A 13,142-nucleotide genomic window follows, 5' to 3' on the forward strand; every position below is an offset into this window, starting at 1 on the left:
AAAAAAAAAAAAAAAAAAAAAAACTTTTTTTTTTTTTTTTTTTTTTTTTGCCCCAAAAAAATTGTATATAAAAATACAATATTTACAAAAATATACAAAAATATTGTATTATTCCACTAGGTCTGTGGGGGACATAAACACATTTGAACATTCTGACTGTTCAAATCTTTCTTTTTAACAACTGAGAGGCTTGTCATTAGCCAGATTGAGCACAGCAGGTGAGATTGAGATTCTGGAGTCTATCAGGCCAGCACACTGTGCGATTCAAGTCACAGGCAGTGGCACATTGCCACACAGGCAGACACACTCCAGATGCACATTGGAGATTTTAACAGTCAGAATGTTCAAATGTGTTTATGTCCCCCACAGACCTAGTGGAATAATACAATATTTTTGTATATTTTTGTAAATATTGTATTTTTATATACAATTTTTGGGGGCAAAAAAAAAAAAAAAAAAACATTTTTTTTTTTTTCTTTTTTTTTTTTTTTAGTCGACTATGAGGTGGTCAGTCGACTGAGACCCGTTCCGATCGATTAGTCGACTATTCGACTAATCGAGGTCAGCCCTATCCCAATATTATCTTGTCAAACTGTGCGTAAAAGTTAAAACTCTTAAGATGTCACAAAAATATACTGGAATCACTTAAAGGCCCACTTCACCACTTTTCAACCTATCTTCATATAATAGGTCCTCACTAATAATCATGAAAGACTGTCTACTCTGTCTGTGTCTCATAGGAGGGCTGTGGGCAATGCAGAAACCGTCTTCCAGTGACATCATCGATGGGGAATACAAGCTAATAGAAACTGCAGGCTTTCTAGTTCTGAAAAGTTGCAATGCGAAAATGGAAGCCATCGAAAATCTAAACATTTTTGTAAAAAAATCTTGTTTAAAAAATAAAATCTGCCTAATGATGATGTCAATGGAAGACGGTTTCTAAACTGCCCACAGCCCTCCTATGATACACAGACTGAGTAGGAAAGAAATCGTGCCATTTTATCATGATTATTAGTGAGGACCTATTATATGAAGATATGTTGAAAAGTGGTGAAGTGGTCCTTTAAACACCTTAAGATATACATATTTGTATTGCGTTGTATAGGACAAATTCAAGCGAGCAGCAGGTAATCACGAGAGAACATCCATTCATAAAAATAGCCTGCCTATCACACAGACAGAGGTATACGGCGAGGACACCGCAATTAATGCAGTTTGGCAAACAATCAATCTTTGAACCCTAGAGTCCTTATCCTAGGGCCAAACATTAATTAGCATTCATTTAAATTTGTCGAAAAGTTGCCACTCTACAAGCTCACGACGCGTGAGCATGTGATGCGAGCTAATTTCACAGAAGAAATGTGGTGTAGAGGGAAATACTAGTGGATGTAGCCTACTATAGAGCTCTTGGGGACTCCTAAGGACAGTGGTCAACCCATTCTGACCTGAGATCAGATTCATACGAGGTTTCCACTGGACACACACTGGTCTGATTAACCCATTCTGACCTGAGATCAGATTCTAAAAATGTCAGTCGTTCTTTGATTTAAAAAAAATAGCAGACCTACAAGCTCGTAGCGCGACACTCGGTGGCGTGCTATGAGCTTGTAGATCTGCTATTTTTCAATAGCTAAAGCATAACATGATGTAGCCCCATATGTTCCCTCTCCCTACGCTCATTCTGTAGCTCCGAGATGAGGTCACACACTGGGCCCCTCCCACCACCAAAATCCAACTAGAGATTTGAACCGAGCCTTTACGTCCCGTATTTTGTCAGTCACTTCCATGTTTATCAAGGAAGTTGAAAAGCTTTAGCGCCTCCCCGGCGCCTCCCCTGGTCGAAATTTCCAACTGACTTCAGTTCACTCGACATGCACGCGCACACGCACACTTCCTTGATAAACATGGAAGCGACTGACAAAATACGGGACGTAAAGGCTCGGTTCAAATCTCTAGTTGGATTTTCTTGGGCGTTGTTATGGTTGAATTAGTGTAAACCCTTCACGTTCCCTTCACGTTTGGATTAATCGTGGCGTCAGGGTAAGAAACGTACATAGCGGAAACTTGCTCCGTTTCTGAAACGCGGTGGGAGGGGCCCAGTGTGTGACCTCATCTCGGAGCTACAGAATGAGCGTAGGGAGAGGGAACATATGGGGCTAAACATGATGCTAACACCAAAATGGGTTCCCGTTCAGAATGGGTTAAATATTGGGCCTACATCATAGGTTATAAGATTCCCCTTTAAAAATACAATTAAGTGGCCCAGGCCGTAGCGTAACGGTCTGGGCACCGGACTGGTGATCCAGTCGCGGTGTGCCGCGGGTTCGACTCCCGAACCCGACACGGCCTTTACCGCATGTCATCCCCCCATCTCTCTCCCGTTTCCTGTCAGCCTACTATCTGTCCCTTAAAAAATCAATAAAAGGCGTAAGCCGCAAAAAAATATCTTAAAAAAAAAAAAAAAAAAAACAATTAAGTCAAATTGGCATTGTAGTGTAGTATAGTCGTGTACTACTTTGAACCTGTTTTAGTGAAAAAGAAAAAGGCGCACATGAAAATACTGACTAATAGTATTATATTGACAATTATCCTGATAATGGAAATTCACGTTGATTAAATTATTGTTTGTTTTTGTCCTAATAAAAGTAATAGTAGAATAATAGTCTAAAACAACATACTCTAAATACTCTGCAAAGGATGTACAATTTACAATTTAGGCATTTAGCAGACGCTCTTAATCCAGAGCGATTTACAATAATCAAGAACAAAAGCATGGGAATACATCACAAAAGCATTTATCATAAAACATGCGTAAGCTAAGAAAGTAACAGTGGAATATCTATATTATGAGACTATACATATAAACTATATATATATACTACTATGCTATACATATGTACTATGGCGTGCTATGACTAATGTGTACGATTGTACGGTATGTATGTAAGATAAAAGAATATCAAATATAATATTAGTTTCATATAAGCGCCACAGGACATGTATAAAAAGGTAGGGTAAGTGGTTTTCTTTGGTTAAATAGCTCTATATCCTGATAGTACTCATTGCTATTGAGTAATTTGTTCAGTAACCGGAGTCTCCGATGTCTCTCCAGCTATTTATTAAACAGAAAATACATTTCAGGTCAGGATTTAAATTTTATCCAATCAGGATAATTAAGGAACTCAAGACAGGATACACACAAGTAAATGAGCAGACACATTTGGAACACTATGATAAATGGGTATACTCTCTCCTGAGTCCCTGATTGGCTGAAATGTCACGTAGGCCAGTGCATGGTTTTTCCAAACTTTTTCACGTCAAGAACCCCCAAATTGAAACTAATTAGCACAGGGACCCCCATAAGAGTATTTCTACGGCTCTAGCAGTGATTCTCAACCCCTTTAATTTCAAGGAACCCCCCAGTTTGACATGCATTATAGTCTACGGACACCCCATTTAATAGCATTTCTATCTCTGGGACCCCCAATTTACTGTATATTGTAAAATCAATGTTAATTTAAAGGTATATTCAGTGATTTCACTTAATTCAAATATCACTTATTTTTTTGTTTTGTTGTGATAATCCTCCCTACTATAGAGTGTGCTGGCCATATAAGGAGTTCCTCCCTGTCCCCAGTTAACCCCTGGGGGTCAAAAAACCTTAGGTTTCGTTTTTGACTCTCTATCCTGATTGGACGAAAGGCTGGGTCCCACAGCCAAAAACGAAACCTACGGTTTTTTGAGTGAAATCACTGAATATACCTTTAACCCTGAGAGTGTACAAATGAAACGATTCCATTTGTACAGTCTCAAGAGTTCTAGACCCAAAAGGGCCTATTTGGTTCCAAACTATAATTTAGCCGGGGACCCTGTGGAACTCCTGGGAGTCCCCGGACCACACTTTGGGTAACCACTGTACAGACTACAGACTATGTACACCGGTGTACATAGTCTTGTTTTGCAGAGCAGAACTTTGAATCAATAACCACTGACTTCCACCGAAGGATAGATAGGCCTATACTGAAGAGGACCACTTTGTGGTTTTGTACATTATTGGTGATTTGCATGTTTGTATTTGTCTTGTAAATTGTTGTGGCAACCAGACCATGCAGAACCAATAACTGTATGTCCCACAGGTACTACTGAATCATATATCCACTGTGTATGGGGAATGGATCATAACTTGAATGCTTTAGTTTACACTGTATTGTACTTCATACTTAAACCACCATTATTAGGCATTTCTGGATTCAGGATTTTAAAGTCCTTTGTATTTTATCCATGATCCATCAACACAATTACTGTACACATGTGTAACCAAATGGACCTATAAGCTGTCCATGGTCAATACATTTTGTACAGTCTCAGTCTATACTCTATCCGGTCCATTTGGTTACATTTACAAGTACAATCTCAGAGTCTATACAGTATTACTGGGTCCATTTGTACAGTCTCAAAGTCTACTCGGTCCAGGACCAGGTTACATTTGTACAGTCTCACTCTCAGTCTGATGGGTCCATTTGGTTGCAGTTACAGGTGAGTAAAATTATAACCTTGAGGATTTCACTGTGACTGTGAGTCTGTGACCACAGTACAAGACGTAGGCCTGCAATAGTATTAGTAATTCATACCCCTATTAATCTCAATTAAATTATTTATTATGTGTAGCCTATACCATGCCCATAGGCTATAGCTGATAGTAAGTCAGATAGTAGAAAATCCAAAACGATCCTTTGAAATGACAAAATGCAGGCTATAAATTCACATATCAGCATATTTGGGTTAAATTGTTTTGAATCTATTGGATCTCAAGACTATCATTTGTATTGGACACACACACACACACACACACACACACACACACACACACGTACACACTACACAGCAACAGATCTGTGATCGTCTTTCTTGATCCAAGGGCTATTTTTGTTTTGAATCTCGCCGAACAAAATGTAAAGTATTGTGCTCACCGGCATCATGTTGGCACCCACTGTTGGATCCGTCCCTGTATCCCCGTCTGTCCTACTGCATCCAGATCAGATCCAAACTCCTCTCATGCTGCCTGTCTCTCCTCCGTTATCTCCTCGTCCTCGATGTGTTGTAGTAGACGACACCGTTAGGTTAATTAGCTCGCCGTGCGGTCGCTTTCTTGTGCGGTCGATTGAATGTCAGCAATAATTATTTATCGACCTGTTGCAAATGAAAAAAACAGACCGACCCGCTTCGATTTTCAATTGGGGGATCGAACCGGGACACCGCCTCACTCGCATGCGGGCAAAATGTAAGGTTATCCGAGTCCAAGAATCTTGTTTTTTCTCCCCCCCCCCCTTCTCCCATTAGATATTATAGGTCCATGACCCGACATAAAGCATTAAAGAACACCAGTCCGTCTGGGTGAGCCTTCTTACTGCCTCCAATTTACAGTCATGCTTCTCCTTAATCCGATTGAATGAAGATCCAAGATGTTGGTGTGTTGTTGTGTTGCTGTGTGTGCGTGTGTGTGTGTGCATGCATGCATGTGCGTGCGTGCGCGTGCAGCATCACGACGGTTCAATCAACAAACGGTTCGGCCAGCCAACCGGACTGACGCTCTTTACCAGGGCTCCCTAGCAACCACTGACTCCTCCTTTTGTGTTTTTACACGGGGTACTTTGTTTTGCCTTGGATTGATCCATGATGCGTTTAACGGACACTTCAAGGCCTACCATTAAAATAAAGTGGGTGGGAGTAGTAATACATTGGATAATTTCTGCCTTATATTATTTGGAATTGTTCAATGTAATAATTAGGTTTAAAACATAATCCATTTCATAACCCAATGTATAAATGTAGGTATAGGCTCCCCAATACCTTTCTTTAAAAATGTTTGTGTTCATTACAACGTTGTTTATTTTAAGCAGTAAAACAAATTGAAACATGATCGTTTAAAAAAAACAAAAAAATGACATCTGAGCGCCCCCTGGTGCCCAGTACCGTGCAAGCAGGTCACCAGATTTTAGATTACCGTCTGCTGAACATTTAAGTTTTCGTGTCCCCCCCACCCCCCTTGCCCTTTTTGCACATATTGTATTTGTTCCGTTCTTTGATTAGATTTATTTTACATGTGTTTTGAGGTGACAGCACTTCATTGCATACAACAACCACACCAAGGGGTACCGTCTAACAATGTCTTCCTTTTGCATTTAGGTTCTCTTCTTGGGGACTGAAACCTTGACCGTCAAATGTGCCAATGAAAAAAACAAAACAGTGATGTAGTACCATTCACAATCTTCCCCTCCCCTTTATCATCAAACAGCTGTGGGTGTACTTCACCATCCAACCACCAGGCAAACTTAATGAACTGGTGATGTCCACATAAAAATACAAATAAAATACATTTTAACAAATAGCCTACTGTACACTATTTTGGGGAAAAAAATCCTTCCTCCTTAAAGATGGTCATTTTATAGGGTTGGGGGAAAAATCCACAGCACTCAATCTTTAAAGGCCTATTCATAGTTTGGATTTTCGGTGGTGAGGTGACCACCGCTCCGGTGGTGAGCTGACCACCGGAGCTGAAATAACGTTGAGCGGTGGTGAGTAAAAACAGAGAGAAGGGCTGGAGCGGTGGCGGTGGTTTGCTCTTCACCGCGGCTCGTGACGTCATGTTGTAGTTCGGTGGTCACCTATCCACCGAAAATCCAGACTATGTATGAGCCTTAACAAGTAAAGCACAAACAAGCAATGTTGAAAAGTGAAGTGAAGTGGTCCTTTAAAGAGTTAACTCTGAGAATGACTCCTGATTCCTGTGTGCTCCTGAATGACAGCTGCTGTAGAGAGAACTGAAAAGGACTCCATTCATATAATACCATGCATGAAATAATTTTATTAATTAGAAGGAAAAAAAAAGAATAGATATACAGAATAGGAGAGTATAACAGCAGAACGTTTTCCCCCAGTATGCTAGGTGTCAATGTGGTTTAATGTTTTCTTCTCCTCTGTTTGGTCTGCCTTAGAGGAGATTGGACGTTCCACAGCCTCGGCTCTTGAGCTCTGGAGAACAAGGAAACGTTTGTTACTTAACGGAGCCCGTTTTCAACCTCATTTTCTAATAATTGGTCTTCACTATAATAATGACGATTAAAGATGCACGGAATAAAGCAAAATTAAAATATCAAGACTGAAAATGTTTGTATGGCCATCAGTGTTGTTTTCGTCGACTAAAACGAAAAATGTTCGTCGACTACCTTTTTTCACTGACTAAAACTAAATAAAAACGAATCTATGATGACTAAAACTAAGACTAAATATACTGACAATTTCGCCAATAAATAAAAACTAGACAAAAATGTTAGGAATGGACTAGTGGACAAGAGATCCAGTTTTATGCTGGATTGCGCGACGCGTAGATTGTAGATCTGCTATTTTCAGTATGCAACCAAAGTGTAAAATATGTCATTACAACGTCATCAAGGCCTGTCAAAACACATTTTAGTAGACTAAATCAACTGTAGATTTAGTCGACTAAAATCGTATGACATTTAGTCGACTAAAACTAGACTAAAAACTAGAACATTCCAGGTGAATAAAATGTGACTAAAACTAAGTGAAAACTATTCAAGAGACAAACTAAAATAGAAATTTGCTGCCAAAAACAACACTGATGGCCATTTGGCCAAGTCCTAACATGAAACAGAAACCCCACCCGCACGGATTCCTAAACAATTGACACAATATGTAAGATGATGTTTTAGTAATAAAGAAATCACCAGATTGAGGCTTTAACCTTTGCTTTTATGAAATTTGGAAAATGCTTATGAACATATTGCTAGTTTGGCCACTTCAAATGCTCTATTATTCTTATTATTTTGTTAACCTAAAATAGAATGAGACACATTGAGAGCTTGTAGATTGGCTATTTTTTGCTGTGCAACATGCTTCTATATTATATAGAAAAACATGCTGGCTTCCATTGAATATAATGACTGAAGTCAGTTGTGGTGACTGAGAACTTTAATCCATAAAGATGCCACAATGTTTGTCTATCTACTCGATCTGCATCTCATTGGTGCTGTGCGGACGGTTCAGAAACCTGCCTACCAGTGACATCATCAATTGCGATTCCAAGCCAATTAAAAACTACAGCCTCTCTCATATCTGAAAGCCAGACGTTGAGAGGATAGCGCCCCTCAAAAATAGCAGATGTAAAAAGAAAATAATCTTCAAAGTGAATCATTTTGAATAAATGTTGAATATTTTTGAGAAACACAAACGTTCTCTTCTGAGAGTCCAGGGCCAAATACAGATTAGCATGAAAAGCACAGCTTTAAGATACTTACTGCTGGTCTGAGGTCAGTACAAAACCAATGCTAACAGGCAAAGACTACATATTAAGTGATACTTAATGCTGGTCTGAGGTCAGTATAAAACCAACGCTAACAGGCAAAGACTACATATTAAGTGATACTTAATGCTGGTCTGGATGTCAGTATAAAACCAATGCTAACAGGCAAAGACTACATATTAAGTGATACTTAATGCTGGTCTGAGGTCAGTATAAAACCACCCCTAACAGGCATAAAGACAACATAACTGCCACTTACTGCTGGTCTTGGCGCAGGTTTAGGGATGGACTTCCCTCAGTGTCTGCTGAACCTGTTTTAAGGAGGAGAGTGTTTTACAACCTGCCCATAGCATCTGCTACTGATGCTTACTTGCATGTTAACCCATTCTGACCTGAGATCAGATTCATACGGGGTTTCCACTGGACACACACTGGTCTGATTAACCCATTCTGACCTGAGATCAGATTCTAAAAATGTCAGTAGTTCTTCGATTTTTCAAAAATAGCTAAAGCATAACATGATGCCAACACCAAAATGGGTTCCCGTTCAGAATGGGTTAACCATGCAGAAACCACGTTCAGTCAATCGACTGCAAGTCATGTTTAATTTGTATTACTGCATATTCAGGCCATTGACTGGAACAGTACTATAGAGAGCTTACACATTTGCAAAGCATATGACAGTTTTTCTTTATAAGACAATCTCGCGAGAGGATCGGACCACCCGAGGCATGATATTCGCAACTGTAATCAAAAGTAAATAAAGCTCGTTTTGATTAGAATCGGAATCTGACATTAGAATCTGAGATAAAAAGGGTGTTAAGACTTTGGCTATTATTCAAGTCGACCTTTTTACTGACAGACCGACCACTTTCCGGTTCATCTCCTAGACACAGAGAATAGCGTGATCTCACTGAACTGAATTAATATAAAGCATTAAAAGACAGATCTCCATTCATGGCAGTCAGCATGTTAAAGAATCTGAAAAACGCATCGCGCTATGAGCTTGTTAATCTCTCAAGAACAGATTCCCGAGCGATGCTACCGATTCAAGGATATCAGGAAACAATTCAAGGAAACAAACAGCAGAGGGCTCTGTTTTTTCTTTTTTTTTTTGATTTCTAAATTCTATAATTTGTAAAATCAACATTTTTAACTCAAATATTGGTCCTTGGACATGAGAAGGTTAAAGAACCACTGTTATAGCAACATACGTTTTTTTTCTTCCAGAAAACTGCTTTAGATTTAGAAGACATTTTGTAGAATTATGGGTTAACCCATTCTGGGCGGGAACCCATTTTGGTGTTAGCACTATGTTATGCTTTAGCTATTGAAAAATAGCAGATCTACAAGCTCATAGCGCGCCACCGAGTGGCGTGCTACGAGCTTGTAGGTCTGCTATTTTTGAAAAATCGAAGAGCGACTGACATAGAAGACATTTTTAGAATCTGATCTCAGGTCAGAATGGAAAACTGTCAGGATGTAGAAGACATTTTTAGAATCTGATCTCAGGTCAGAATGGAAAACTGTCAGGATGTAGAAGACATTTTTAGAATCTGATCTCAGGTCAGAATGGAAAACTGTCAGGATGTAGAAGACATTTTTAGAATCTGATCTCAGGTCAGAATTATGGGTTAAGAACATCACGTGTACTGTGAGTATGCGACAGGAATCTTACTGGAGTTTATGTCACTCAAGATGGCGCTGAATCCTTCACCAAACGTCACATCAGAGCATCCAGCTGAAACACATAGCAGGGTTCAAGTATTAATAATCACTAATACTACGGTTGTTGGTAGTTTCTTTTTTTTCTTCCCCAGCTATCACGCATCATTAATACATTTCCATCTTGTGATAGGATAACACCAGCTGTGCCCGTGACGCCAGTTTGGTGCACGACAAGAGAAGGGAGTTTGGTGAAACAGAACCCCCACAGTACTCCGTAGTTCTTTGAACTTTAACCTTCGTTATGATCTGAACTACACGCCTGTCAAGCTTTCCGACTGCATCTCGGACGATTGTGATGCTACCACGTCAACATGAAAACAGACATTATGAAAACATACAGAATGCTAAAGTCCCACTCATTCACAGGATTATTGTGATTGACAATATAACTTTGACATGACAGATCGGGGGTTTTCTCCTGACCACATGGAGTGTTGACGGTTAATTATGACCTACCGGCAGGTGTGCTGATGGCTCTGAGTGCTGCTCCTTTGGACATTACTGTAAGAAAATGGATCATTTCAGTGAACCTGGAAACATTGTCATTTCATACTCGTCGAGCACCGGAAACATAACTTAACACAATTATTTTCAAACATGCACTCAATAATTACTTACAATACATACACTATCATTAGATAAAAATGATAAAATACACAAAATTACATGCGCAATGCATACACTATCATTAGATAAAATACACAAAATGACATGCGCAAATTGACAACGCACACATTGCAGCTGTTAGCACCGCTCAAAAGTTGAAATATGGAGATACAATGTTTCTGCCCGACAACGATATGCAGCCTCCTGTTGCGATGTTCATTCCCCTAACAATAGCAATTAGCAACTGGTTTGTCCCTCACAGGAGTCTAAAGTTCTGCTAGGTAGACAGGGTGGCGTGCCATGTTTAACAATTTATTTAATTACTGGAAAGGCAAGCACCGTTTAATGTTAACGGTCAACGACATTTTGGTGTTGCGGCCGGGCTACACTGGGGACGGAACGGAACCGTACGCAGCAAATTGTCATGACGGACAGACAGACGGCAGTACCTGGTTGTCATGACAATGACAGAGACGACAACAGTACCTGTAACATCACTTCTCCTGGTCGATTCATCGAGAGCTTCCTTCCGCTTCGCTTCCTCCAGATGTGCCGGAAGGGAGAAACGCCTGGAATTAAAGACAAACAATTTAACACAAAAAGGCCTTCCAAAATAAAAAAATAAGCTTTTTAGGCCTGTTGTAAAAGAGTCCGGGGGCTGGTGGTGCCCTTAAATCGATAGAAAGGCTGTTTCACGGGCACGGTGCTGCCGAGGAGAATGCCCGGTCCCCCATGGTGCGTAGATTTGTACTAGGGACATCGAGAAGGAAACTGTCTGTCCTGACTGGCAATTGTGGACATTAGCCAAGATAAAATAAAATGCATAATTATCCATTGATGTAACGATAAAGTACAACCTTGAACCTCTAAATATGATGTGTTCATTAATTAAGTAGGATATCAAACGTTTACCAGTACCGATTTTGTTGCGTCTGTCGAGGTCTTAAGGGCTGTGGTGTGGCGAAACCCGGAAGCGTGGCGAGCACGTTGGGAGCCTGGAGAGGAAATGCAGGGTAGAGTTATGAGGGTAAAGCGAGAACACTGGCTTTCAGATAATGGCTCAGGTTAAGAGTCGTTCCGACTAAAACTAAACTAACACTAAAACATTCCGGTTGACTAAAATGTGACTGAAACTAAGTGAAAACTATATTCAAGAGACTATGACTAAAACTAAAATAGAAATTTGCTGCCAAAAAACACTGGCTGCTACAAATAGCATCATGTCTGAAAACCCAGACATTGTAGGCGTAGCGCCCCTCAACAAAACAGCCGACCTAAAAGTACTCAGTACTGTACAGCCTTCCTGGAAATTTGCTCGAGTAAAAGTAAAATAATATGCCTTGGGAAATGTACTTGAGTAAGAGTAATAAGTATAAAAGAAAATATTCAAATAATAGTAAAGTACAGTTCCACAGAATCTGTACTTAACCCATTTTGGGCGGGAACCCATTTTTGGTGTTAGCATCATGTCGTGCTTTAGCTATTGAAAAATAGCAGATCTACAAGCTCGTAGCGCGCCACCGAGTGGCGCGCTACGAGCTTGTAGGTCTGCTATTTTTGAAAAATCGAAGAACGACCGACATAGAAACATAGCTTTTTCAGAAAACTGTCAGGATGTAGAAGACATTTTTAGAATCTGATCTCAGGTCAGAATGGAAAACTGTCAGGATGTCAGAATGCGTTACGTTTGTGTGTGTGTGTGTGTGCACTCACCGGGGAAGGGGTTAGGTCACAGCCAGGTGGAGCAGCCTGGTTCTCCTTCTCGCTCATCTTCAGGTTGTACTCCAGCTCCGACATCAGCTGCTGATCTGCAGAGAAGAACTGCTTCATCTCATCTCGCAGCTCCTTCATGTTCACCTGAGGGATGAGGAGGAGACCATGTTCAGTACTGAATGGATGATAGCTTTAATATAATAGTGGCATCTTTTATGAGCCCTCAGTGTGGGGCAGTGTTGTTTTGGGCAGCAGATTTAGTTTTAGTCTCTTCAATTTCTTTGTGAAATTTAGTTTCAGTCACTTTTTAGTCACATGGAATGTCTTAGTGTTAGTCTAGTTTTAGTCGACTAAATATCATAAGATTTTAGTCGACTAAATCTACAGTTGATTTAGTCGACTAAAATGCATTTTGGCAGGCCTTGATGCCGCCGTAATGACTGATTTTACACTTGCAACCAAGTGTAAAATGACTTGTACTGGATCTCTCGTCCACTAGTCCCTTCCTAACATTTTAGTCTAGTTTTTATTTGTTGACGAAATCGTCAGTATATTTAGTCTTAGTTTTAGTCACCATACTGTAGCTTAGTTTTCATTTAAAACAACACTGGTGTGGGGGTGTATACTGAATTTTCCTCCATTTACCGTTTGTTGCTCAGCACCTGCCCAAAGTTCAGATTGGGGATATATGCATGACGTTTTCTTTTTTGAGGGGCGCTAGCCCATCCTATGGCCAGATTTTGGGGTTTGTGTACACACGAACATTGAAGAC

At 40.1% G+C, this 13,142-nt stretch overlaps 1 protein-coding gene across 1 annotated transcript in view; it reads right to left on the minus strand.

Annotated features, from left to right (window-relative positions):
* Positions 1-6,892: 6,892 nt before the first annotated feature.
* The window catches only part of ncapd3 (non-SMC condensin II complex, subunit D3), a 51,393-nt gene continuing 45,143 nt past the window's right edge, over positions 6,893-13,142 (minus strand). The window contains exons 29-35 of the mRNA XM_083764386.1: positions 12,371-12,514; positions 11,576-11,652; positions 11,144-11,226; positions 10,508-10,552; positions 10,002-10,064; positions 8,583-8,634; positions 6,893-7,032 (exon numbers count right to left, since the gene is read on the minus strand). Coding sequence (XP_083620512.1) covers positions 6,960-7,032; positions 8,583-8,634; positions 10,002-10,064; positions 10,508-10,552; positions 11,144-11,226; positions 11,576-11,652; positions 12,371-12,514 — 537 coding nt within the window. The 3' untranslated portion in view covers positions 6,893-6,959. The remainder of the gene's footprint in view (positions 7,033-8,582; positions 8,635-10,001; positions 10,065-10,507; positions 10,553-11,143; positions 11,227-11,575; positions 11,653-12,370; positions 12,515-13,142) is intronic.

This window comes from Protomyctophum parallelum, assembly GCF_964188405.1.
Source record: "Protomyctophum parallelum genome assembly, chromosome: 5".
NCBI lineage: Eukaryota > Metazoa > Chordata > Actinopteri > Myctophiformes > Myctophidae > Protomyctophum > Protomyctophum parallelum.